Source organism: Dromaius novaehollandiae, unplaced genomic scaffold (assembly GCF_036370855.1).
Source record: "Dromaius novaehollandiae isolate bDroNov1 unplaced genomic scaffold, bDroNov1.hap1 HAP1_SCAFFOLD_27, whole genome shotgun sequence".
Classification (NCBI taxonomy): Eukaryota; Metazoa; Chordata; class Aves; order Casuariiformes; family Dromaiidae; genus Dromaius; species Dromaius novaehollandiae.
The window spans coordinates 3,294,338-3,321,289 of NW_026991415.1; the positions used below are offsets into that span (position 1 = coordinate 3,294,338).

At 54.1% G+C, this 26,952-nt stretch overlaps 2 protein-coding genes across 2 annotated transcripts; both read left to right on the forward strand.

Annotated features, from left to right (window-relative positions):
• The first annotated feature begins 478 nt into the window (after positions 1-478).
• LOC135326312 (olfactory receptor 14A16-like) lies at positions 479-1,414 on the forward strand. The gene has a single exon (XM_064504192.1). It carries the CDS (start codon positions 479-481, stop codon positions 1,412-1,414), a length of 936 nt encoding a protein of 311 aa, XP_064360262.1.
• A 6,425-nt stretch (positions 1,415-7,839) lies between these two features.
• LOC112981993 (olfactory receptor 14A16-like) lies at positions 7,840-26,529 on the forward strand. Its single transcript, XM_064504193.1, has 4 exons — positions 7,840-8,242; positions 15,198-15,340; positions 15,584-16,045; positions 26,284-26,529. The coding sequence occupies exons 1-4, from the start codon at positions 7,840-7,842 to the stop codon at positions 26,527-26,529; spliced, it is 1,254 nt and encodes a 417-aa protein (XP_064360263.1).
• The last annotated feature ends 423 nt before the right edge of the window (positions 26,530-26,952 follow it).

The following is a 26,952-nucleotide window of genomic DNA, read 5'->3' on the forward strand; positions in this document are numbered from 1 at the left end:
TCACAGCTGATCCCTCTGAGTGCAGCAGCAATTTCTACCTCTAAGAATTCTCCTCTGGTGTAACAGGGTCAGCGAAAGAAAAAAAAAACACAATAAGCCTTAAACTATTCCTGAACACACATTATTTGGAACTGGGAGTGAAGATGCTGAAATCCTTTCAACATTATGAGTGGATTAAATCTGTCCAGAACTGGGAATATAAATCTTACTCACTGCTGTTCCCATGTACGCAGTGCTGTAGGTCAGGGCTGACTCCTCTGGAGCCCATGGGCAGAGGCCGCTGCCCCTCACGGCAAACCCAGCCAGCACAAACCAGAGCTCAAGCCATGGAGGTCAAGGAGGGTGCTGCTGAGATGGGGAGAGGTAATGTGTGTGTGCTTGGGAGGGTTATATGAGAAAGCTTTGCTCAGAAAAGTCCATCCTAACTTGCCAATGTCTCTTCTTCCTCAGAAAATCCCCCTGTGCCCTTAAGGAGCAAATGTCCAACAGCAGCTCCTTCAATGAGTTCCTCCTCCGGGCATTTGCGGACTCACGGGAGCTGCAGCTCTTGCACTTCTCGCTCTTCCTGGGTGTCTACCTGGCTGCCCTCCTAGGCAACGGCCTCATCATCACAGCCATAGCCAGTGACCACCATCTCCACACCCCCATGTACTTCTTCCTCCTCAGTCTCTCTGTTCTGGACCTAGGCACCACCTCCACCACTGTCCCCAAATCCATGGCCAATTCTCTGTGGGACACCAGGGCCATTTCCTACTTGGGATGTGCTGCCCAGGTCTTCCTGGTTGTCTTCTTGTTCACAGTAGAGTATATTCTTCTTACTGTCATGGCCTATGACCGCTTTATTGCCATCTGCAAACCTCTGCATTACAGGACCATCATGGGCAACAGAGCTTGTGTCCAAATGGCATCAGCTGCCTGGGGCACTGGTTTTCTCTATGCTCTCCTGCACACTGCTAACACATTTTCAATACCACTCTGCCAAGGCAACACAGTGGAGCAGTTCTTCTGTGAAATTCCCCAGATCCTCAAGCTCTCCTGTGCAGACGCCTACCTCAGGGAAGCTGGACTTATTGTGGTTAGTGTTTTTTTAATCTTTGGTTGTTTCGTTTTCATTGTGCTGTCCTACGTGTGGATCTTCACTGCGGTGCTGAGGATCCCCTCTGAGCAGGGCCGGCACAAAGCCTTTTCCATGTGCCTCCCGCATCTGGCTGTGGTCTCCCTGTTTGTCGGCACACTCACATTTGCCTACCTGAAGCCCCCATCCCTCTCCTCTCCATCCCTGGATCTGGTGGTGACTGTTCTGTATTCGATGGTGCCTCCAACACTGAACCCGCTCATCTATAGCATGAGGAACAAGGAGCTCAAGGATGCACTGAGGAAAATGATTCAGCTGGTACAATGTCAGCACCAATAACTATCCCATTTGCATCATCTCATCATTCCCAGGGTATTTTTGTGCAAGGCTATGAATTGTTCATTTCTTTTTGTCTTACTTTTCTATATTCTACTCATTTTGGAAGGAAAACAGTTGGGTTCTTCCTGCTTCTCCTCAGTAATCCCTCTCCCGAATCTGGCCCAGAGACCATATTGAAGCAGGAAGCCAGGCTTCCCCCTTCATCAGCAGAGAAGGGGGAACCTCAGAGCCTGCTAGTCTGAGCTCCCTCGGATGCCCCCAGGGCAATGAGGAGAGTTTCCCTTTGCAGTGTCTCTTTCAGCACTGACGCCAAGGGAGCTCAGGGGCACAGAGTCAGGCTCGGATGAGTACTGGCAGGGGCAGACCATGGGTCCCATGTCCATTAGGAGAGCTCGGCTCCTCTGAGCACAGTCAGGGTGTGATCTCACACCTCTCTCCTGCGAGGGTGGCAGCCAGGTGTCACTGCAGGCTGGTCCCTTTCCTTTACAAAGCTCCAACACTCAAAGCAGAGCAGGAGTGAAGGGGAGGAGAGTCATGCAACAGCTTGTGGGGACAGTACCTTCCCCTCTGCCACAGCAGCCATTGCCCTGCTGCAGCCTTTGTTTGGGGGCTGCAGCTTTCCTGGAGATACATCGACACAGCAGTGAGACTTTCTTTTTTCAAGGTTTCTTCTCATTTCCACACTGTTCTGTTGTGCTGTCATGTGTGTATATGGCCCAGGAGTTCTCATAACCTGGTGGTGGTTGGGTTGTGTATCCATGTGCATGGGTCCTGTAAGTACAGGCAGGAGCAGGCAATGGGCACCCTTATGCCAGACCTGGCCTCCAGAATAACATTTCCGTAATAAAAGAGCATCTCCCCTGTGACGTGCCTGAAGTCTGGCCTTTCTTCAGAAGAGGGAGCCAAAAATACACCCAAGGGATTGCACCACAAAAGGGCCTGTTCTTCTGCTTGTGAACTCCATGGGAGCCAGAAGAAGAGCTCAGAGTCCCTGGCTGGTCCATTAGGGACTGAGGGCTGGATTCAGGGTTCATCTGTCAGTGACCAGTGGAGATGGGCAATGGTCTCTGAATTGCCTGCCTGGGGCTGTCCCACAGGTGACAGTGCCAATGAGAGATGCCCATCCTTCTGGAGGGGAATCTGAGCCCCCAGGAGAGCCCAGGGGATCTCCAGGGACAGCGTGTGCCTGGGGTGGGCAGGGAGTGGAGCCTTGCCAAATAAGAGGTGATTCACAGTGGAGCAACCAGAAGGTAGAGCACTAAATCCAGGGATGCAGGGGGAAACGAGGGCTCTGCAATTGCAGGAGAGGCAGTGGGGACCCAGGAGGCCCAGGGAAGGGGCACTGGAGAGTGATTCCTGCACCCTCAGTGAAACACCACAGGCTGGAGCTGGTGCCCACCCAAACACATCTCCTGCCCTTGCAAGTGCCCTGGGGTCACTCTGAGCACCACCCATGAGCGCAGACACGTGTCAGGAGTATCACTGGTGGTGATCCCTGTCCAGCTGGGTCTGTTTCCTGCCCTGACCAGCATGGCCAGAGCTGAGTCAGGAGTCACCCTGTGGCCCCACAGCTGCTCACTCTGCAGAGCAGCACCACCAGCCTGAGGCCCTGTGGGGAGCACAGGGCAGAGGTGCAGGAATGGCCAGGCCAGCATGGACACACTGACGTGGGGAAAGGCTCTCTGGGGAGCAGGGATGTCCCAGGAGGAAAGCAGGGCAGCATTCAGAGAGAGGAAATGAGAAGGAGAACCAGGTTTCTCTGTGCACCAGTTCGGGGCAGGCTGCTCTGTCTCTGGGGCAGCAGGAGCTGCTGGAGGGGCTGCAGGGCCAGGGCTCTGGTGCTGTGCTGGGCAGCGGGGTGGGCATGGAGGGGCTGCAGGCAGACAGGGAGGGGGATCTGCTGGGCACAAGAGCAGGGGAGACAGAGACTGAGCGGCCTCATTGTAGGGCCTCATCCCCTTGCCAGGGAGCTGCTGCCCTTCTCCTTGGGCTGTGCCTGAACTACACTGTGGACATGTCTGTGCCCGGCCCTGCACCTCTTGGGTGCTGACCTGACCCTGTCCCCATCCTGCTGACCCAGCTCCCCATCTCTGCCTCGGGCCTGTGTCTGACTACGGTCAGGAAAGCCTTGGCAAGGGAAGCTGGGACCCAAGCAGATCCCAGAGAAGGTTGTAAGTAAAAACGTCAGCCATGTAGGCACAGCAGCAACTCTTGCCTGACATCCCATTTAAAGGAGCAAGGAGTGCTCTGGATTTGGACCCCCCCCACCCGGGTGACGCTGCACACGGAGTCTTAGCCAGATGAAAAAGTGAGAGCAGCCACTTGGGATGTGCTTTTTAATGTGTAGTTATGAAAGCAGGTGTTTCTGTATCACAGCTTGAGTGTCTAAGCACCGCTTGTGAACAGGTTCCTGCTACAGAGCACTGGAGTGCTGGGAGCAGCAAGAGCTGGGCTGCTGCGTGTGGGAAGGGGAGCTGGGAGCCGAGGGTGCCGGCAAGGCAGGCAGGGCAGTGACCCACCAACGAGAGGTGCCGTCCCGCAGTGCCTGCACAAGAGGAGGAGAGCATGTTTGGGGATGGTAACCGGGGTCAGGTGCAGTTCAGAGATCACAGACAAGAGCGTAGGGCTCTAAGCAGCCCTGCTGTGCGTGGGAGGTTGGACTGGAGACCTCTGGGGGTCTGATCCCACCAAAACTCCTCTGCAACTCCATGAATGGAAAGACCCCTGGCACAGAGACAGGCTCTGCCTTTCCCATGAGCTGCACTGCCGGCAGGTGAGGAGCAGTGTTAAAGACGGCCTCTGACCCCAGGTTTCCCAAAGCAGAGTCTCAGACACAGAGTATCACAAACTCATTTACTCTAAGTGGTACAGCAGCAAATGACAGCTCGAGCTGGGTGCCTCTGGAGAGGGACCCAAACAGAGAAACTCCTGGGCAATTATAACTTTCCAATCTAAGTTCTCCACTCCTTACACAGTAGTTCAGACTAGTAGTAATAGTCAGGTCTGGGGTCTGCCCATTCCCTATTGTGTCCTATCATTGTCTCTCCAGGTCCAGAGGAGATAGTTCCAGAACATAACAACTAACACTGCCCCAGCAGTGAGCTAAGGCTTTGTCCCTCAAGGTCCTGAAGCCCTGCACTGCTCTTATTTGAAAGCCTTGACAGCCTCCCTTTCGGAGTGTGAGGCACAGGAATGCAGACTGCTTGGAACTCCCTTCTCTTTCCAGCTGGAACCAGCCCTGAGGCCTCTTTTACTGAACGAGGTGAAAGTTCCTCATGTTCTCCGAGTGCAGCCTAAGGCTGCAGCAAATTTAGCTCCTCATGCTAAATAAGCTTTATAGAAGTTGTGCTAAGCGGCTACCTCTAGACAGCCCCAGTCCAATATTCTTTAACAGTCTCATAGTCGCTCCACCAGAGCAAGCAGACAGTGGCACATGCCTGGACCACCTCTGTCTCTTAAACTGTCACCAGGTGTTTGTGTGAGAGCAACTGACTCCCACCCTCCATCTCCAGTGATCGTAATGGGAGCTTAGACAAGGAGCTCCCAGGCAGACACCTCCGTTGTGCTCACTTCAGTTTTGGCAAGGGGAATCCCACCTCCTGTGTGTTTGTGGAGTTCATGGGAGTTAGCTGGATCGCACTGCATCCCAGGGGCTTCTAAATGGGCATGAGATGCCCAGACTGACTCATTTGAATCATCACCTGAACCATGGGAAAATGAGCTTCCTTCTTGTCCCTGTCTAGGTGTCCTGCCTAGTTAAGAGATGGGAATATGGATTTCCAGGGTGGGAAATTTCCATCTCTCATAGATAGTCATCCTCTGATGAAACAAGTGACAATGCTGTAGCTGGTCTCTCTGTATTGTTTCGGGAGGGACCAAAGTCGAATATTTTGCTTTACATCAGGGAACATTTCCCAGGAGGAGGGAGCACAAGGGACAGAGAAACTGAGGCCTTCAGCTGGACTCTGCTCCTGAGTGGGGCCAGGCTCCTGGGATGGAGGGAGCTCATGGCAACCTGGCAGCACTGCCCAGACACAGCTGTGTGCAGGAGCAGCTCCTCTGCAAAGAGCCACGGGGCTGCGGGCACTGCCTGCTGCTGCTGACATGAGATGAGGGAAGGCAGAGAGAAGTGAGAGGCAGTGTGGAGTGGGAGGACAGAGGAGAGCTGCTTGTGGGAAAACTCTTCACAGCCCTTGTCACGGTAAGTCTCTGGCTGCAGGGTGATACTACTGAGGTTCCTGGAGGGATCTTCTGAACCCAGCCCATCCTCTGAATTGCTCTCCCGGTTCCTCCAGTGCAAAGGAGGAGGGGGAGATGCTTCAGAGCAGGGATTCCCTGACACACCATCACAGGACAAGGCATCCTGCTACCTTCTTCCAGGGACACTGCAGGGCTGTGAAGCTGGGATGTGCACCCAGTCTGAGCAGGGCTGTGACTCACAGCAGTGTCCCTGCGCCTCAGGGTGCTGCATGCCCAGGGCAGTGACTCTGCCACCTGCAAGGATCAGCACTCAGCCTGCCCAGGGAGCTCACCATGGCACTGCGGGGAGAAGCACTGCGTAGGAGGAGAGACCCCCACAGGGCAGGTCCTGTCAAGAGGGAGCTGCGTGGGTCAGGACTGCTCTCAGCTCTGGCTCACTCCCAGGACATTCCTGGAGGGGCCTTTTCAAAAGGATGGTCAAAGCAGCGGATACATGGAAGGGAAGGAGCTGTCATGAGCCTCTGCTTTCAGTTATTTTCTGTTTGAGTGGGGTGAAATGGAATTGAATCTGTCAGGTTTAGACAGGGGACCGATACTCCAAAACAGTGACACTGAGAGAGAAGCCATTCTGGGAGGGACTCAGCAAATGCCTCCATCCACCCTGAAGCCTACACACAGAGCCAGCAGCACCTTTCCAGCCTCACCAAGGTTTGTCTCCCCTGCTCCGGAGCACCTGCAACCACGGAGGTGCCCTGGGCAGTGTCCTGCCCCTGGGAGGTTTCTGCAGGGCAGAGCTGAGCACCCAGCGGGTGGGATGGGGTCTGTGAGCACTGGCAGGGGAGAGACGTGGGGACAGAGAAACAGCTGCCCGCAGGGACGGCTCCAGGCAGCAGAGTCATGGTCAGAGTGTGAGAGGAAACCATCAACTCCAGCACCTCCTCTCCTCTGCCAGCCAGCACAGCCCCCTGCTCTCAAGGCTGTGGGGTCCAGGGCAGGAGCCGTTTCCTCGGCAGCTGGACATGCAGGAGAGGAGACACTGCTGAGTGCCCCTCTGTGCCTGCCTGTCCCTGCCTCCCTGGACACAAATGTCATGGTATTGCTCCATGTTTCCCACCTGCCCATGCTGCCCTTGTCCTTCTGCTTGGACTCTCTGGGCAGGGGGGTTTCTGATGCAGTTCAGACAACACTGACCCTGCAGGTCCTGCCATGCAGATGTGTCCTTGACAGTGAGGTGCCCAAGTGCCCCTCTAGCCTGTGGGGCTCTGGGCAATGCAGTGTGGGGGGCTGGAATGAGCCAGCTCTCTCGTCAGGACACCCCATCCTTAGGACATTCTGCCTTTTCCCTGGGGTGTCTGGCTGGGCTGCAGCTGCCCTCCAGAAGGCCACAGCTCTCCCATTGCAGCTGCGAGTTACCTAGGTGCCCCAGGGAGAAGCCACCTAGATACTGAGGCCACAGATATGCTGCTGGGAGGCTGGATGTGGGCAGCTGGAAGAAGCCTGATGTGTTGCTGGCTAGAAGGGGAGGGCTGAGACCTCTTTCACACACCCTCAGGAAGAGTGCTGATGGGCACTTTGGAAGTGGATTCCTCTGCTCTCTGTGATGTCGTTTCTTTTTCGGGTAACACGAGTGCAATAGTCCTCCACCTCCGAGGTGTCAGCACAGGGCAGCTGGGAACAAGGCAGATGGACAGGCCAGCTCTCCCGCCTCTGCACTAAAGCCAGAGTGAATCCTTTTGGCTCTCTGGAATCACAGCTGATCCCTCTGAGTGCAGCAGCAATTTCTACCTCTAAGAATTCTCCTCTGGTGTAACAGGGTCAGCGAAAGAAAAAAAAAACACAATAAGCCTTAAACTATTCCTGAACACACATTATTTGGAACTGGGAGTGAAGATGCTGAAATCCTTTCAACATTATGAGTGGATTAAATCTGTCCAGAACTGGGAATATAAATCTTACTCACTGCTGTTCCCATGTACGCAGTGCTGTAGGTCAGGGCTGACTCCTCTGGAGCCCATGGGCAGAGGCCGCTGCCCCTCACGGCAAACCCAGCCAGCACAAACCAGAGCTCAAGCCATGGAGGTCAAGGAGGGTGCTGCTGAGATGGGGAGAGGTAATGTGTGTGTGCTTGGGAGGGTTATATGAGAAAGCTTTGCTCAGAAAAGTCCATCCTAACTTGCCAATGTCTCTTCTTCCTCAGAAAATCCCCCTGTGCCCTTAAGGAGCAAATGTCCAACAGCAGCTCCTTCAATGAGTTCCTCCTCCGGGCATTTGCGGACTCACGGGAGCTGCAGCTCTTGCACTTCTCGCTCTTCCTGGGTGTCTACCTGGCTGCCCTCCTAGGCAACGGCCTCATCATCACAGCCATAGCCAGTGACCACCATCTCCACACCCCCATGTACTTCTTCCTCCTCAGTCTCTCTGTTCTGGACCTAGGCACCACCTCCACCACTGTCCCCAAATCCATGGCCAATTCTCTGAGGGACACCAGGGCCATTTCCTACTTGGGATGTGCTGCCCAGGTCTTCCTGGTTGTCTTCTTGTTCACAGTAGAGTATATTCTTCTTACTGTCATGGCCTATGACCGCTTTATTGCCATCTGCAAACCTCTGCATTACAGGACCATCATGGGCAACAGAGCTTGTGTCCAAATGGCATCAGCTGCCTGGGGCACTGGTTTTCTCTATGCTCTCCTGCACACTGCTAACACATTTTCAATACCACTCTGCCAAGGCAACACAGTGGAGCAGTTCTTCTGTGAAATTCCCCAGATCCTCAAGCTCTCCTGTGCAGACGCCTACCTCAGGGAAGCTGGACTTATTGTGGTTAGTGTTTTTTTAATCTTTGGTTGTTTCGTTTTCATTGTGCTGTCCTACGTGTGGATCTTCACTGCGGTGCTGAGGATCCCCTCTGAGCAGGGCCGGCACAAAGCCTTTTCCATGTGCCTCCCGCATCTGGCTGTGGTCTCCCTGTTTGTCGGCACACTCACATTTGCCTACCTGAAGCCCCCATCCCTCTCCTCTCCATCCCTGGATCTGGTGGTGACTGTTCTGTATTCGATGGTGCCTCCAACACTGAACCCGCTCATCTATAGCATGAGGAACAAGGAGCTCAAGGATGCACTGAGGAAAATGATTCAGCTGGTACAATGTCAGCACCAATAACTATCCCATTTGCATCATCTCATCATTCCCAGGGTATTTTTGTGCAAGGCTATGAATTGTTCATTTCTTTTTGTCTTACTTTTCTATATTCTACTCATTTTGGAAGGAAAACAGTTGGGTTCTTCCTGCTTCTCCTCAGTAATCCCTCTCCCGAATCTGGCCCAGAGACCATATTGAAGCAGGAAGCCAGGCTTCCCCCTTCATCAGCAGAGAAGGGGGAACCTCAGAGCCTGCTAGTCTGAGCTCCCTCGGATGCCCCCAGGGCAATGAGGAGAGTTTCCCTTTGCAGTGTCTCTTTCAGCACTGACGCCAAGGGAGCTCAGGGGCACAGAGTCAGGCTCGGATGAGTACTGGCAGGGGCAGACCATGGGTCCCATGTCCATTAGGAGAGCTCGGCTCCTCTGAGCACAGTCAGGGTGTGATCTCACACCTCTCTCCTGCGAGGGTGGCAGCCAGGTGTCACTGCAGGCTGGTCCCTTTCCTTTACAAAGCTCCAACACTCAAAGCAGAGCAGGAGTGAAGGGGAGGAGAGTCATGCAACAGCTTGTGGGGACAGTACCTTCCCCTCTGCCACAGCAGCCATTGCCCTGCTGCAGCCTTTGTTTGGGGGTTGCAGCTTTCCTGGAGATACATCGACACAGCAGTGAGACTTTCTTTTTTCAAGGTTTCTTCTCATTTCCACACTGTTGTGTTGTGCTGTCATGTGTGTATATGGCCCAGGAGTTCTCATAACCTGGTGGTGGTTGGGTTGTGTATCCATGTGCATGGGTCCTGTAAGTACAGGCAGGAGCAGGCAATGGGCACCCTTATGCCAGACCTGGCCTCCAGAATAACATTTCCGTAATAAAAGAGCATCTCCCCTGTGACGTGCCTGAAGTCTGGCCTTTCTTCAGAAGAGGGAGCCAAAAATACACCCAAGGGATTGCACCACAAAAGGGCCTGTTCTTCTGCTTGTGAACTCCAGGGGAGCCAGAAGAAGAGCTCAGAGTCCCTGGCTGGTCCATTAGGGACTGAGGGCTGGATTCAGGGTTCATCTGTCAGTGACCAGTGCCAGTGAAGATGGGCTATGGTCTCTGAATTGCCTGCCTGGGGCTGTCCCACAGGTGACAGTGCCAATGAGAGATGCCCATCCTTCTGGAGGGGAATCTGAGCCCCCAGGAGAGCCCAGGGGATCTCCAGGGACAGCGTGTGCCTGGGGTGGGCAGGGAGTGGAGCCTTGCCAAATAAGAGGTGATTCACAGTGGAGCAACCAGAAGGTAGAGCACTAAATCCAGGGATGCAGGGGCAAAGGAGGGCTCTGCAATCCCTGGAGAGGCAGTGGGGACCCAGGAGGCCCAGGGAAGGGGCACTGGAGAGTGATTCCTGCACCCTCAGTGAAACACCACAGGCTGGAGCTAGCGCCCACCCAAACACATCTCCTGCCATTGCAAGTGCCCTGGGGTCACTCTGAGCACCATCCATGAGTGCAGACACGTGTCAGGAGTATCACTGGTGGTGATCCCTGTCCAGCTGGGTCTGTTTCCTGCCCTGACCAGCATGGCCAGAGCTGAGTCAGGAGTCACCCTGTGGCCCCACAGCTGCTCACTCTGCAGAGCAGCACCACCAGCCTGAGGCCCTGTGGGGAGCACAGGGCAGAGGTGCAGGAATGGCCAGGCCAGCATGGACACACTGACATGGGGAAAGGCTCTCTGGGGAGCAGGGATGTCCCAGGAGGAAAGCAGGGCAGCATTCAGAGAGAGGAAATAAGAAGGAGAAACAGGTTTCTCTGTGCACCAGTTCGGGGCAGGCTGCTCTGTCTCTGGGGCAGCAGGAGCTGCTGGAGGGGCTGCAGGGCCAGGGCTCTGGTGCTGTGCTGGGCAGCGGGGTGGGCATGGAGGGGCTGCAGGCAGACAGGGAGGGGGATCTGCTGGGCACAAGAGCAGGGGAGACAGAGACTGAGCGGCCTCATTGTAGGGCCTCATCCCCTTGCCAGGGAGCTGCTGCCCTTCTCCTTGGGCTGTGCCTGAACTACACTGTGGACATGTCTGTGCCCGGCCCTGCACCTCTTGGGTGCTGACCTGACCCTGCCCCCATCCTGCTGACCCAGCTCCCCATCTCTGCCTCGGGCCTGTGTCTGACTACGGTCAGGAAAGCCTTGGCAAGGGAAGCTGGGACCCAAGCAGATCCCAGAGAAGGTTGTAAGTAAAAACGTCAGCCATGTAGGCACAGCAGCAACTCTTGCCTGACATCCCATTTAAAGGAGCAAGGAGTGCTCTGGATTTGGACCCCCCCCCCCTACCCGGGTGACGCTGCACACGGAGTCTTAGCCAGATGAAAAAGTGAGAGCAGCCACTTGGGATGTGCTTTTTAATGTGTAGTTATGAAAGCAGGTGTTTCTGTATCACAGCTTGAGTGTTTAAGCACCACTTGTGAACGGGTTCCTGCTACAGAGCACTGGAGTGCTGGGAGCAGCAAGAGCTGGGCTGCTGCGTGTGGGAAGGGGAGCTGGGAGCCGAGGGTGCCGGCAAGGCAGGCAGGGCAGTGACCCACCAACAAGAGGTGCCGTCCCGCTGTGACTGGACAAGAGGAGCAGAGCAGGTTTGGGGATGGTAACCGGGGTCAGGTGCAGTTCAGAGATCACAGACAAGAGCGTAGGGCTCTAAGCAGCCCTGCTGTGCGTGGGAGGTTGGACTGGAGACCTCTGGGGGTCTGGTCCCACCAAAAGTCCTCTGCAACTCCATGAATGGAAAGACCCCTGGCACAGAGACAGGCTCTGCCTTTCTCACAGGTGCACTGCCAGCAGGCGAGGGGCAGTGTTAAAGATGGCCTCTGACCCTAGGTTTCCCAAAGCAGAGTCTCAGACACAGAGTATCACAAACTCATTTACTATAAGTGGTACAGCAGCAAATGACAGCTGGAGCTGGGTGCCTTTGGAGAGGGACCCAAACAGAGAAACTCCTGGGCAATCATAACTTTCCAATCTAAGTTCTCCACTCCTTACACAGTAGTTCAGACTAGTAGTAATAGTCAGGTCTGGGGTCTGCCCATTCCTTATTGTGTCCTATCATTGTCTCTCCAGGTCCAGAGGAGATAGTTCCAGAACATAACAACTAACACTGCCCCAGCAGTGAGAGCAGGCTTTTTTTCTCAAGGTCCTGAAGCCCTGCACTGCTCTTATTTCAAGGCCTTGACAGCCTCCCTTTCGGAGTGTGAGACACAGGAATGCAGACTGCTTGTAACTCCCTTATCTTTCCAGCTTGAACCAGCCCTGAGGCCTCTTTTACTGAACTAGGTGAAAGTTCCTCATGTTCTCCGAGTGCAGCCTAAGGCTGCAGCAAATTTAGCTCCTCATGCTAAATAAGCTTTATAGAAGTTGTGCTAAGCGGCTACCTCTAGACAGCCCCAGTCCAATATTCTTTAACAGTCTCATAGTCGCTCCACCAGAGCAAGCAGACAGTGGCACATGCCTGGACCACCTCTGTCTCTTCAACTGTCACCAGATGTTTGTGTGAGAGCAACTGACTCCCACCCTCCATCTCCAGTGATTACAATGGGAGCTTAGACAAGGCACTCCCAGGCAGACAACTCTGTTGTGCTCACTTCAGTTTTGGCAAGGGGAATCCCACCTCCTGTGTGTTTGTGGAGTTCATGGGAGTTAGCTGAATCCCACTGCATCCCAGGGGCTTCTAAATGGGCATGAGATGCCCAGACTGACTCATCTGAATCATCACCTGAACCATGGGAAAATGAGCTTCCTTCTTGTCCCTTTCTAGGTGTCCTGCCTAGTTAAGAGACGGAAATACGGATTTCCAGGGTGGGAACCTTCCATCTCTCATAGACAGTCATCCTCTGATGAAATAAGTGACAATGCTATAGCTGGTCTCTCTGTATTGTTTAGGGAGGGACCAAAGTCGAATATTTTGCTTTACATCAGGGAACATTTCCCAGGAGGAGGGAGCACAAGGGACAGAGAAACTGAGGCCTTCAGCTGGGCCTCTGCTCCTGAGTGGGGCCAGGCTCCTGGGATGGAGGGAGCTCATGGCAACCTGGCAGCACTGCCCAGACACAGCTGTGTGCAGGAGCAGCTCCTCTGCAAAGAGCCACGGGGCTGCGGGCACTGCCGGCTGCTGCTGACATGAGATGAGAGAAGGCAGAGAGAAGTGGAAGGCAGTGTGGAGTGGGAGGACAGAGGAGAGCTGCTTGTGGGAAAACTCTTCACAGCCCTTGACACGGTAAGTCTCTGGCTGCAGGGTGATACTACTGAGGTTCCTGGAGGGATCTTCTGAACCCAGCCCATCCTCTGAATTGCTCTCCCGGTGCCTCCAGTGCAAAGGAGGAGGGGGAGATGCTTCAGAGCAGGGATTCCCTGACACACCATCACAGGACAAGGCATCCTGCTACCTTCTTCCAGGGACACTGCAGGGCTGTGAAGCTGGGATGTGCACCCAGTCTGAGCAGGGCTGTGACTCACAGCAGTGTCCCTGCGCCTCAGGGTGCTGCATGCCCAGGGCAGTGACTCTGCCACCTGCAAGGATCAGCACTCAGCCTGCCCAGGGAGCTCCCCACGGCACTGCGGGGAGAAGCTGTGGGTGGGAGGAGAGACCCCCATCAGGGCAGGTCCTGTCAAGAGGAAGCTGTGTGGGTGAGGGCTGCTCTCAGCTCCAGCTCACTCCCAGGACATTTCTGGAGGGGCCTTTTCAAAAGGAAGGTCAAGGCAGGGGAAACATGAAAGGGAAGGAGCTCTCATGAGTCTGTGCTTTCAGTTTGATTCTGTTTGAGTGGGGTGAAATGGGATTGAATCTGTCAGGTTTAGACAGGGGACAGAGGCTCCAAAACAGTGACACTGAGAGAGAAGCAGCTCTGGCAGGCACTCAGCAAATGCCTTCATCCACCCTCAGCCTACAGACAGAGCCAGCAGCACCTTTCCAGCCTCACCAAGGTTTGTCTCCCCTGCTCCGGAGCACCTGCAACCATGGAGGTGCCCTGGGCAGTGTCCTGCCCCCGGGAGGTTTCTGCAGGGCAGAGCTGAGCACCCAGCGGGTGGGATGGGGTCTGTGAGCACTGGCAGGGGAGAGACGTGGGGACAGAGAAACAGCTGCCCGCAGGGACGGCTCCAGGCAGCAGAGTCATGGTCAGAGTGTGAGAGGAAACCATCAACTCCAGCACCTCCTCTCCTCTGCCAGCCAGCACAGCCCTCTGCTCTCAAGGCTGTGGGGTCCAGGGCAGGGGTCGTTTCCTCGGCAGCTGGACATGCAGGAGAGGAGACACTGCTGAGTGACCCTGTGTGCCTCCCTGTCCCTGCCTCCCTGGGCACAAATGTCACGGTATTGCTCCATGTTTCCCACCTGCCCATGCTGCCCTTGTCCTTCTGCTTGGACTCTCTGGGCAGGGGGGTTTCTGATGCAGTTCAGACAACACTGACCCTGCAGGTCCTGCCATGCAGACGTGTCCTTGACAGTGAGGTGCCCAAGTGCCCCTCTAGCCTGTGGGGCTCTGGGCAATGCAGTGTGGGGGGCTGGGAATGAGCCAACTCTCTCGTCAGGACACCCCATCCTTAGGACATTGGGCCATTTCCCTGGGGTGTCTGGCTGGGCTGCAGCTGCCCTCCAGAAGGCCACAGCTCTCCCATTGCAGCTGGGTGTTATCTAGGTGCCCCAGGGAGAAGCCACCTAGATACTGAGGCCTCGGAAATGCTGCTGGGAGGCTGGATGTGGGCAGCTGGAAGGAGCCCGATGTGTTGCTGGCTAGAAGGGGAGGGCTGACACCTGCCTCACACACGCTCAGAAAGAGTGCTGATGGGCACTTTGGAAGTGGATTCCTCTGCTCTCCACAGTGTTGTTTCTTTTTTTTGGTAACTTGAGTGCAACTGTCCTCCACCTCCGAGGTGTAAGCACAGGGCAGGTGGGAACAGGCCGGATGGACAGGCCAGCTCTCCTGCCTCTGCACTAAAGCTGGAGGGAATTGTTTTGCCTCTCTGGAATCACAGCTGGTCCCTCTGAGTGCAGCAGCAATGCTGAGGAGTTCTACCTCCAGGAATCCTCCTCAGATGTGACAGGGTCAGCTAAAGAAGACAAAACAAACCTTAAATCTGTTAATGAACCCACATTATTTAGAAGGGAGAGTGGAGAAGCTGAAAATCCCTTCAGCATTATGAATGATTAAATCTGACTGGAGCCGGGAATAACATTTTAGTTACCCCTGTTCCGACGTACACCGTGCTGTAGGTCAGGGCTGACTCCTCTGGAGCCCACGGACAGATCATGGCAAACTCAGCCAGCACAAATCAGAGCTCAAGTGATGGAGCTCAGTGACGGTGCTGCTGAGATGGGGAGAGGTAATGAGTGTGTGTTTGGGGGAGGTTATAAGAAAGTTTTGTTCAGAGAAGTCTGTCCTAACTTGTCAACATCTCTTCTGCCTCTGACAGTCCCCCTGTGCCCCAAAAGGGCAAATGTCCAACAGCAGTTCCCTGAATGAGTTCCTCCTCCTGGCATTTGCCAACACATGGAATGTGCGGCTCCTGCACTTCTCCCTCTTCCTGGGCATCTACCTGGCTGCCCTCCTGGGCAACGGCCTCATCATCACAGCCGTAGCCTGCGACCACCATCTCCACACCCCCATGTACTTCTTCCTCCTCAACCTCTCCCTCCTCGACCTTGGCACCATCTCCACCACTGTGCCCAAATCCATGGCCAAATCCCTGTGGGACACCAGGGCCATTTCCTACGCAGGATGTGCTGCTCAAGTCTTTTTCTTTGTCTTTTTCATATTGGCAGAGTATTCTCTCCTCACTGTCATGGCCTATGACCACTACGTTGCCATCTGCAGACCCCTGCACTACGGGACCCTCATGGGCAGCAGAGCTTGTGTCAGAATGGCAGCAGCTGCCTGGGCCAGTGGTTTTCTCAATGCTGTGCTGCACACTGCTAACACATTTTCAATACCACTCTGCCAAGGCAACACAGTGGAGCAGTTCTTCTGTGAAATCCCCCAGATCCTCAAGCTCTCCTGCGCGGAATCCTACCTCAGGGAAATTGGCCTTCTTGTGGTTAGTGCATGTTTATTCTTTGGGTGTTTCATTTTCATTGTGGTGTCCTACGTGCAGATCTTCACTGCTGTGCTGAGGATCCCCTCTGAGCAGGGCCGCCACAAAGCCTTTTCCATGTGCCTCCCTCACCTGGCTGTGGTCTCCCTGTATGTCAGCACTGACATGTTTGCCTACCTGAAGCCCCCCTCCCTCTCCTCCCCAGCTCTGGATCTGGGGCTGGCTGTTCTGTATGTGGTGGTGCCTCCAGCAGTGAACCCCCTCATCTGCAGCATGAGGAACAAGGAGCTCAAGGACGCACTGAGGAAACTGATTCAACTGGTAATAGTTCAGCAGCAAAAACTTGCCCATCCCTCTTTGTAAGTGACTTGAATTTTTCTCAGACAACTCTTGTGCTTTGAGCATTGTATCTGTGATAACCATGTTTGTACAGAAGTATTTGAAACCATCCCACTCCTTCAGAGGCACAAACCCCGTCTGTCTGACCCAGAGGCCTTCTGTAAATCTGCCCCTCACTGTGTCGGAGCTGGCCGGTCTCTAATAAATGGCTGTTTCCTCAGTGCTGTGCTTGAAAGTTGGTTTCTTCTTCCAAAGCTGGAGACAAGAATTTACTCAAAGACTTTCACCCTGAAAAGGACTGTTGCTTTCTGGGAGGTCTCCATGGGCTCAAGGCGATGAGCTCGTGAGGTGCTGTGTTAGGGAATGAGGGCTGCATTCAGCTCTCACTTGTGGGTGCCCAGTGCTCCTGGAGGTGCTGAGTGGTCAAGCGGTATTTGCCTGGGACTGTCTGCCCTGTGACAGGGCTGGTGACAGATGCCCACAGTGGGGACCCTGCAGGCAGAGGGAAGGGAGCCTGGAGAGTGGTTCATGTCACCTTCAATGACCAACCCTGGGCTGCTTCTAGGGTCACACCTGCACACAGCCTGAGGCATTTGAAATGTCCTGTGATTGCTCAGAGCATCATCCACAGCCACAGACCCCTTGGTAGGGGGTTGTCAGGTGCAATGATGCCCGTCCAGCTGGGTCTGCTTCTCGCCCCAACCACCACGGCCAGTGCAGAGTCACCCCATGGCCCTGGGGCACCACAACCCGCTCGCTCTGCAGAGCAGCACCGCCAGCTCGGGGCCCTGCGGGGAGCACAGGGGAGGCTCCAGGAGTGGCCAGGCAGGCCAGCACTGATGCCCTCCCTGGGGTGAGGACACACACCGGTGGGTTTGTGGGGCAGAGCCAGGTCTCGTGGAGGGGAAGCAAGACATGCCGGGCACAGGAGAGTGGAGGCCATTTGCAGCCCTGGCTGCACACACCAGGTTTAGGGGCAAGTTTTGCTGTGCGGCCAGCTCGTTCCTGCTGGGCTCAGTGCCTGTATGGAGGGGAAGAGCCAGGCCTAGCCAGCCTCTCTCCTGGCCCAGACCCCAGCAGGCCCTGGGGACGGCTGTGTGCTAACCCCTGCGTGGGACATGGCCAGGGCTGGGCAAGGTGCAGGAACTGTGGAGGCTGCCAAAGCAGGAGGGCTGTGGGGGACGGAGCACCGAAGGCTGTTGCAGGGCCTGTGCCAGGGGGATGTTTCCCTACCCTTGAATGCACCCAGCCCTGTACGGTGCCTGCACAGTGGGGTCACTGGGGCATGTTGAGGGCAGTGGGGCTGAGCAGGCATTTATAGATTTATAGAATGTATAAATGATGCCCTCCACTAGCATAAGTAGGAGGGTGTTGGCCTATTCAGCTGGCACAGTTAGACTTGGAAGATGTCTGTCCATTGTCTAAAAGGATTGCTGTAATACTTAAAACATTTTACCTGTGTTTTACAAAAACAAAGCAGCTAGCCTCATGTGACCTCAGAGAGAAGTTTCTCTAGCATGATTGCATTAAGATTGGCAATTTTATTTAGGATAAAGGCAATCCACCTTTTTCAGATGCCTGAGTTTGTGTTCTTTGAATTTCTTACTTGACTCTATTTAAGCCTAGCAGCCTCTTGTTATAGCTGTAGGTGCTTATTTTGCCAAAACACCTAGGTGCTTTCTAGTCTGGTAACTTAATACATGCTACAAGAAATTTATCTCTCTCTGCTTATTTGATTGTGACCGATGAATAAATCCCCACAAGGTTCAGGAAGAAGGTAGGGTATGATGGACCACAGCTGTTGCAAGGAAAACTGGCTTTATCACAGCACAAGGGGGACTGGAGGGTGGCCCTTGTTGTAGATAAGCAGCTCTATCAGTTGAGTGGATCAGCTGGCTATTTCACAGCTGAGTGGATCAACTGCTTGTGTACATGTTTTTCTCTGAGATAATCTGTAGGGAACGGCGATCGGAAGATCTCGCGATGGCACGGAAAGAGGAAGGAAGAGGAAGGATATGACGTAGAGATAGCAGTATGCTTGTAGGTATATAAGCAAATACATGCGTACAATAAATGCCATTTGCAGCATCCTCATATTGGTGTCAGTGCTCATTGGCCCGGAGGCTGGGGGAGCCTCCGTGCCGTCTCAGGCGAACGGGAGATTGTCGCATCAGAAGGTGACAAGTGGTGACCCCGACGTGATAGCTGAGACGGCGGACCGCAGGCGGTCGAGAGGATCCGGATCATGGACGCGGTAGTTAAGGTTGTACGCGTGGGTGCCCGGGAATGGGGGCTCTCTATGAGAGCGGATGCAGTTACGAACTGCGTCGGGCGGCTCCTGAAAGATGGAGCGATAGTTAGACCAGGGGACATTTTTTCCCCTTCTAACTGGGAGAAGTGCACTCGAGCACTTGCTCAGAGAGCTATGGCCACTAAGAAGGCCGCAGAGCTTAAGACGTGGGGAGATATAACGATCATTTTAGAAAGGACTAGGGAGGAGCTTGAGACCTGGCAGGCTGCCCGCGCGGCGCTGCACATGTCCGCGGAAATGGCGACACAGACAGCAGCGAACGCAGAGGAGCAAACGGAGGCGATAGAGGGAGAGACGATAGTAGGGGGTGAAGTGAAAACGGAGAGTGTGGAAACAGACATAAAGGAGGAGGCGGTTAATCAAGAACCAGAGCGGGGAGAGGGGGAGGCAAAAACTCCAGAGGCTTACCCAATAACGCCCTCTTCTCCGCCACCGCCGCGGTATCCGTGGAAAGAGATGAGGGCGATGGAAGGGGGAGAACTAGGAGAACCAGGAGACCTTTGTGGAGACCGAGATATGAAAAAGCCAGAGGCGGGTAGAGGAAAAGAAAGCAAGGTGAAAGTGGAGGAGGCAGAAGAAAAGGAAAGACCGCTTATAGTGGATGATCCCCGAGACTGGCTACCGGGGGCCATGATTCGGGTGCAGTGGGAGGACGAAAGAAGAGAAGAAGCAGGGGAAAGACCAGAAGCAGGGGAAAGACCAAGGGTGCCGCACCCGAGAAAAGATGGCGCTGGCCGAGAGAGGAGTGGGCGTCGACCAGCATTGCGGAAGGAGGAGACTGAAGACTCAGGTGCAGCAACTAGGGCGGAGTTCCCCCGACGCAGTCAGAGGCGAAGGAAAACAAAAAAAAAAAAACAAAAAAAAAAAAAAGAGGAGGAAAGTCACAAGAGATATGGAGCAGATGTTTATGCTGCTTACAGCTCTGGAAGAAGAAACAGCTAAACAAAGAGGGCTATCAGAGGCAATAGCTAAACAAAGAGGGCTATTAGAGGCAACAGCTAAACAAAGAGGGCTATCAGAGGCAGCAGCTAAACAAAGAGGGCTATCAGAGACAGCAGGTTCCACCCAAGCGGGAGGGGGAAAAGAAATTCCCCTAACAGACTGGAAACTGATAGCGACGGAATGTGCCCTGAGTGGCCTCAAGTTTCGTGCGCCAATAGGGGCCTTCCCAGTACGAGTTGCCCCGGGGGGGGGGGCAGGGCAGTGGAATGGATGCCCCTCGACCCAAAGACGGTACAACAGCTATTGAAAGCAGTGCAAGAACAGGGCCTGCGACACCCGGTGACACAGACATTGCTGGACGCGGCACACGCGGGAGGCCTAATACCGTGGGATTGTCGCGCCCTCGCGCGACTGGTTTTATCGCCCACGATGGTCCTTATGTGGAAAGAAGCGTGGACCTCGCGCCTGCAGCAGGCGTTGATGGCCGCACAGGCAGACCCGCAGAACCCACTGGGCCAATCCACCCTAACGCGGTTAAGAGGAAATGATGCAGCCATGGCTACACCCCAGCAGCAGGCAGCGGGCCTGAGACCTCGGGAGATACTGGTGGCAACAGAAGCATCTCGAAAGGCCTTTGATGATATTGGGCCACTGGTGCAGCAGACAGACCCATGGACGACTGTGAAGCAGAGAGTGGGAGAGCCGTTTGACAAGTTTTGTGACAGGCTACAGGCAGCAGTAGAACTTGCATCTTTACCAGACGCTGCAAAAGGAGCGGTGATGTTGGAATGTATCAAACAACAGGGCAACGAGTTGACAAAAGAAATCCTAAGAACAGCGCCTAAGGGAGCAAGTCTAGGGCAGACGATCAAGTACGTATTAGAACACTGGGACAAGACCACAGCCCTACAGATTGCTGCAGCAGTTATGGCAATGCCGGAGGTTAGAGCTAGAGGAGGTCCAAAAGGAGGCCCATGCTTTGGCTGCGGGCAAATGGGCCATTTGAGAGCACAGTGCACGAATGAGGGAAGTTATGCGCGCCCAACAAGGGGTATGGGGAGCCTTACATGCTGGGCCTGTGGAAAACCAGGACACAGAGCACGAGATTGTCGGCGGTCGGGAAACGAGAAGCGGGGAGGGCAACTAGGGGGCCACCCCTCCCCGGTGAGCCGGCTTCAAGTAGCCCCTGTCAACAACAACACACCGCTGATGGACAGCTCCAGCGACCAAACTCCGAAGGGAAACCCCGCGTGGCCCTGGTCTTAGGGTGTGAGAAGAGACCCCGAGTGAAAGCGCATCTGATAGGCCCACCAGGGGCGGGTCCTCCTAGCATCCCCTTAATAATGATGCTAGATACGGGGGCAGATGTTACATGTGTGCCCTCGTGGTTCTGGCCATCGAGTTGGCCAGCAAAAGTGGCAAGCTCGTTAGATGGAGTGGGAGGCAGGGCGGAGGCTATGATTTCTGAAACCGATATCACAATTGTATTGGAGGACCCGGATAGGCCTGCTCAGATCATCCGTGTGCGGCCGTACATAACTGCCATAGGGGAACCATTGTTAGGGCGAGATGCCTTATTGCAAAGCGGCTTTCACCTGACAAATTTAGGGTAAGGGCCACTGCCTACCTCCTCGGGGCTCATTTCGCTGTCCCGCTGACATGGTGCTCCAATGAGCCTGTGTGGGTAGAGCAGTGGCCATTGACAGGGGACAAATTGGCGGCTGCCCGACAAATAGTAAGTAGAGAATTAGAGCAGGGACACCTGGAGGAAAGCCACAGTCCCTGGAACACTCCTATATTTGTGATACACAAAAAGGAAAAGTCTAAATTTCGATTACTGCACGACCTACGAGCGGTAAATCAGCAGATGGAAGCGATGGGTGCCCTCCAGCCGGGGTTGCCACTACCATCAGCAATACCAAAGAATTGGCCAGTGGTGGTGATGGATATCCAAGATTGCTTTTTCTCTATACCATTAGCCCCTCAGGACAAAGCTCGATTTGCCTTCACACTGCCCTCAGAGAATCTGCAGGAGCCAGCAGCGCGATATCAATGGACTGTCCTCCCGCAGGGCATAAAAAATTTCACCTACGATTTGTCAGGCGGCAGTAGCTAAGGTATTGCAGCCGGTAAGAGCGCAGTTCCCGCGCGCACTTATCATCCATTACATGGACGACCTCCTAATAGCTGCAGAGACCCAGCAAGAAACCGATCAGGCAGAACAGGCAGTAATTAACTGCCTAAATGAAGCGGGATTGTACGTCCAGAAAGCGAAGACGCAAAGGGGAGAATCTGTCGACTATCTGGGAACCACCATCCTCCCCAGAGCTGTGGTCCCACAGCCGATAAAGCTCAATAGAGAGATACGGACGTTGCATGATGTACAGCAATTGGTTGGAGCTCTCCAATGGCTGCGAGGGCTGATAGGTATTCCCCAGGAGTGGATGGAGCCACTGTTCGAGTTGCTCAAGGGCCACAAACCATGGGAACCGAGGCAGATGACACCGAACGCGTTAGAAGCCCTCCGAAAAATAGAAGATCTCATGGCACAGGGCGGAATAACGAGATACGACCCGGCCAGACCTATCAATCTGTACGTGGCAGTTACAAGAACAGGAGCCATAGGCGTTCTAGGACAAGGGGCGCCGGAGCGTCCGGAAGTCGTATGGTGGATAGTGTCGAACCAAATAAGTACGGCATACGTCACAATCGTAACAGCGTTGGCACAGATGATACAGAAGGGACGAACCGCCACCATTCGGCACTTCGCGAAGGAGCCTGAGTCCATTTACCTGCCGGTAAAGAGGAGTCAATGGGACAGCGTGGTCCAGAAACAAGATAGTATAGCAATAGCTTTAGAAGGATTCCCAGGAACAATCAGATTATCGCCTGTGCTGGAGATGTATACACACCTCACCGTCCTTCGGCCCCATCTGAAAGCCCGAGTGCTACAGCGACCTGCACCAGGGCGCACAGTGTTCACTGACGCGTCATCGGTGACCAGGGCAGCGGTTGTTGTGTGGCAAGATCAAAAGGCCCAATGGCACCGAGTGAAGATCAGCGAGCCGGACAGTAGCGTACAGCATCTAGAGGCCCGAGCTGTGGCACAGGCATTGCAAATGTGGCCAGAAGAGCATTTGAATGTAGTGACAGACTCCATGTTCGTCTTTAAATTGTTACACAACATGTCATATCCCGGATGGGCCGGATCGCCCATTGCGCTAATGCTAGAAGAAGCCCTACAACAACGGCGGGCCACTGCCTCTGTTATTCATGTTCAGAGTCATGAGGCAATCCAAGGAGTGTACCAAGAAGGCAACAATAAAGCCGATCAAGCGGCCAAAGGTGTGTGGACAGTCGCAGAAGCAAGGCAGGTGCACGACCTTCTCCATGTTGGTGCAAAAGCACTGGCAAAAAGCTGCAACATCCCCCTCACCATGGCTCGTGAAGTGGTTGCGACTTGCCCGTATTGCCAAAAAACCCCCCTGTGGGGCGCCGGCATCAACCCCAGGGGGCTGAAAGGAAACCAAATATGGCAAACGGACTTCACAATGTGCCAGCGACTTCGACCACGGCCCTGGCTGGCTGTTACAGTGGACACACACAGCGGTATCATCGTTGCGACCCAACATAAATGAGTCACAGCGCGGGCGGCACAGTTGCATTGGCACATGGCAATGGCCTGGCTGGGTGCCCCAGAAACTATTAAAACAGACAACGGCACGTGTTTCACAGCGCAAAGCACGAGAGAATGGGCCGTACGGTGGGGAATTAAGCTAGTGCACGGTATTGCCTATAATAGCACAGGTCAAGCCATTGTCGAGCGAGCAAACCGCACTTTAAAGCAAAGGATCGAGATTCTTGGGGAGGGGGAAGGATATACACAAAGAATCCCCGCGCACAAACAATCAGAAATAATTATGCGCGCCTTATTCGGTCTGAATCAGTTCATCAGGGGGGAGGAGAACAAGACGCCAGCGGAAAAGCATTGGGTGGTCCGAGCGATGCACGAGGGACCAGACGTAAAGGTTCGAATCCCGGAAAAAGGGGAATGGGAAGAGGGGTGGCAGCTGGTAACCCAAGGACGAGGGTATGCAGCGGTCAGGCAGGGAGAAATGGTAAGATGGGTCCCTATGAAGTGGGTGCGCCCAGACCTCAGGGCAAGGACAAGACAGGAAGCAGAGAGTCAGGTGAATTAATGAATGTCTGAGTTTTATTGCAGGGGAGGACCACCCTGAAAAGCCGATGATCCCTTCTAGCAGCAAAGACAGCAGACAGGAGAAGAAGAACAGAGGAGAAAAGGCGCGTGAAACCACAAGAAGAACGCGTAACCAGAAAACCCGAGAAGATGGCAGGGGGAGCAACCCAAGTAGCTCTCCTCGTAGCGATGCTGGGACTGGGACTCCAAGGGGTGAAAGGCGAACCAACGTTAGCGAAATGGGGTAGTAACAATCTATGGCTCACCTGGCAAACCGGACAGGAAATAAGCAATTTTGCCTGACGCTGGCGGGTGCGGGGCAGCCCTTTTAAGACATGCTTAATAGGGGTCCCATTGAATTTGACCGTAGACCTACCAAAGCTGAGAGAGCATTGCACAAACACAAGCAATATTAGTAACTGCTAGAACACGCTGAATGCATCATTGCCCTGGGACCCGCAAGAGCTTGACCTTCTGGGTTCAGTAGTGGTAATTGGCTTGGGCTAGGACCATGGGCCAGGCAATTACTAATAGAAGAGTTGCACCTGCTGCTGATGCTTGTGCTAGGCATATTAGTATGTAGACTAGTGTTTAGATGCTTGGTAAGACAACTGCTAGAAAAAGGGGTGGTCCCACCCACACCCACACTATGAACGCTTAACCCGCGACACGGCAATTTAAAGCAAATAGCATAGTCAAAGCATGGGGAGGGGGAGATGTAGGGAACGGCGATCGGAAGATCTCGCGATGGCACGGAAAGAGGAAGGAAGAGGAAGGATATGACGTAGAGATAGCAGTATGCTTGTAGGTATATAAGCAAATACATGCGTACAATAAACACCATTTGCAGCATCCTCATATTGGTGTCAGTGCTCATTGGCCCGGAGGCTGGGGGAGCCTCCGTGCCGTCTCAGGCGAACGGGAGATTGTCGCATCAGAAGGCGACACTTTTCCAAGTGTCCCTCTGTCTCTCTCCTTGCCTCCCTTGGCAGCAGGATCACGGTGTTGCTCCTTGTTTCCTCTGCTGTCCATGCTGCTCCTGTTCTTCTCTCAGGTGCTCCGGGGTGGATGGGTTTTCAGCTGCAGTTCAGACACCACCACTGTGGGTTGGGCAGCAGAGGGGTCTGCAGCCCCCTCCTAAGCTGTGCGGCTCCAGGAAATGCAGTCTGTGGAGCTGGGAAATGAGTTGATCCTCCCTTAAGGAGAGCCCATCTTCAGTCTTGACACTTTGTTTCCCTCTTGGGTCCTGCCAGGCTGCGAGCTGCCCTCCAGAAAGGCACTGCTGTCTCATAGCATAGCTGTGGAGACCTCCCTCTGGTACCTGGAGAAAGGGTGAGAAAGTTGGAGATCTGCACTTTTAAACCGGACTGCTCTGCCCTCAAGCAGTGGCTGGTTTCCTTTTAGGGCAACATGAGTGCGATCATCCATGAGCTCAATGAAATGGGAGCCCAAGGCACCTGGGAACAAGACTAATAGACAGACTAGCTGTCCTCATGCTGCAACAAGGGACAGTGAATCCATTTTTTCTCAGGACTCACAGTAGAAATGCCAAGGATTTCTACCTTTGAGGAACACTCCCCAGAGGTGACAAGGACATCTCGAAGAATATAAAAAATCCCAGAAACTCTGTTCCTCAAACCTCATTCTTTAGAATGGGGAGTGAAGACACTGAAAAGCACCTCTACATGACTGGTGGAGTTCAGCTGAGAGAAATGGTGAATGTCAGAGCTAGTCACCCCCATTCCCCCATTCCCACTGCTGTACAGCAGGACTGACTCCTCTGGAGCCCATGGGCAGAGGCCCCTGCTCCTCACAGCAGCACACTCAGCCAGTGCAAAGTGGAGCTGAAGCAAGCGAGCTGCACAAAGATCCTCTCAGTAAAGAGAGAGGCAATGTGGGGGGTTGTATGAGAACTGCAACATTTGAGGGTTTTTTGCTTGAAAAGTGTCTCCTAACTTCTCAATGTCTCTTCTCCTTTGGACAGTCCCCCATGCCTGCAGATAGCAAAATGTCCAACAGCAGCTCCCTCAACAAGTTCCTCCTCCTGCCATTCTCGGAAAGCGGGAGCTGCAGCTCTTGCACTTCGTGCTCTTCCTGGGCATCTACCTGGCTGCCATCCTGGGCAACGGCCTCATCATCACAGCCATAGCCTGTGATCACCGCCTCCACACCCCCATGTACTTCTTCCTCCTCAACCTCTCCCTCCTCGACCTTGGCTGCATCTCCACCACTGTCCCCAAATCCATGGCCAATTCCCTGAGGGACACCAGGGCCATTTCCTACTTGGGATGTGCTGCCCAGCTCTTCCTGTTTGTCTTCTTCTTAGGAGGAGAGTTTTCTCTCCTCACAGTCATGACCTATGACCGCTACGTTGCCATCTGCAGACCCCTGCACTATGGGACCATCATGGACAGCAGAGCTTGTGTCCAAATGGCAGCAGCTGCCTGGGGCACTGTTTTTCTCAATGCTCTCCTGCACACTGCTAACACATTTTCAATACCACTCTGCCAAGGCAATGTTGTGAAGCAGTTGTTCTGTGAGATTCCCCAGATCCTCAAGCTCTCCTGCTCAGACTCCTACCTCAGGGAAGCTGGCCTTCTTGTGGTTAGTCTTTGTTTAGCCTTTGGGTGTTTCATTTTCATTGTGCTGTCCTACGTGCAGATCTTCACTGCTGTGCTGAGGATCCCCTCTGAGCAGGGCCGGCACAAAGCCTTTTCCATGTGCCTCCCGCACCTGGCCGTGGTCTCCCTGTGTGTCAGCACTGCCCTGTTTGCGTACCTGAAGCCCCCCTCCATCTCCTCCCCAGCTGTGGATCTGGTGGTGGCAGTTCTGTACTCGGTGGTGCCTCCAACAGTGAACCCCCTCATCTACAGCATGAGGAACAAGGAGCTCAAGGATGCACTGAAGAGATTGATCCAATGGGTCGAAGATCAGCAGCAATAACTGGGGATCTGGAATCAGGACTCTGTGTTGCTCATTTCTCTTTTTTCTTACTTTTCTGTGATACAGTCTTCTAAAAAGAAAAGAAAAAATCAGTTTTGTGTGACTTGTCCTCAGGCATCTCTTCTTTGAATCTGACCCAGAGGCTGTGTTGAAGCGGGAAGCCAGACTTCCCCCTTCATCAGCGGAGATGGGTGAACCTCAGAGCTCCCTACTCTGAGCTGCTCAGATGCCCTCAGGGCAATGAGGAGGGTTTCCCTCTGCAGGGTCTCTTCAAGGGAGTTCAAGGGCACAGAGTCAGGCTCACATGAGTGTAGGCAGGGTGAGACCACAGGTCCCATGTCCATTAGGAGACTCAGCTGCCCTGGACACAGTCAGCGTGTGATCTCACACCCCTCTCCTGTGAGGGTGGCAGCCAGGTGTCAC

What these genes read in the sequence shown, in the direction of transcription:
- LOC112981993 (XM_064504193.1), top strand. Translation starts at nt 7,840, where the DNA reads ATGTCCAACAGCAGCTCCTTCAATGAGTTCCTCCTCCGGGCATTTGCG. An exon ending in ACGGCCTCATCATCACAGCC is followed by an intron (nt 15,341 to 15,583) that starts GTAGCCTGCGAC and finishes ATCTGCAGACCC; the next exon opens with CTGCACTACGGGACCCTCAT. An exon ending in TGTATGTGGTGGTGCCTCCA is followed by an intron (nt 16,046 to 26,283) that starts GCAGTGAACCCC and finishes CCCTCTGAGCAG; the next exon opens with GGCCGGCACAAAGCCTTTTC.
- LOC135326312 (XM_064504192.1), top strand. Translation starts at nt 479, where the DNA reads ATGTCCAACAGCAGCTCCTTCAATGAGTTCCTCCTCCGGGCATTTGCG.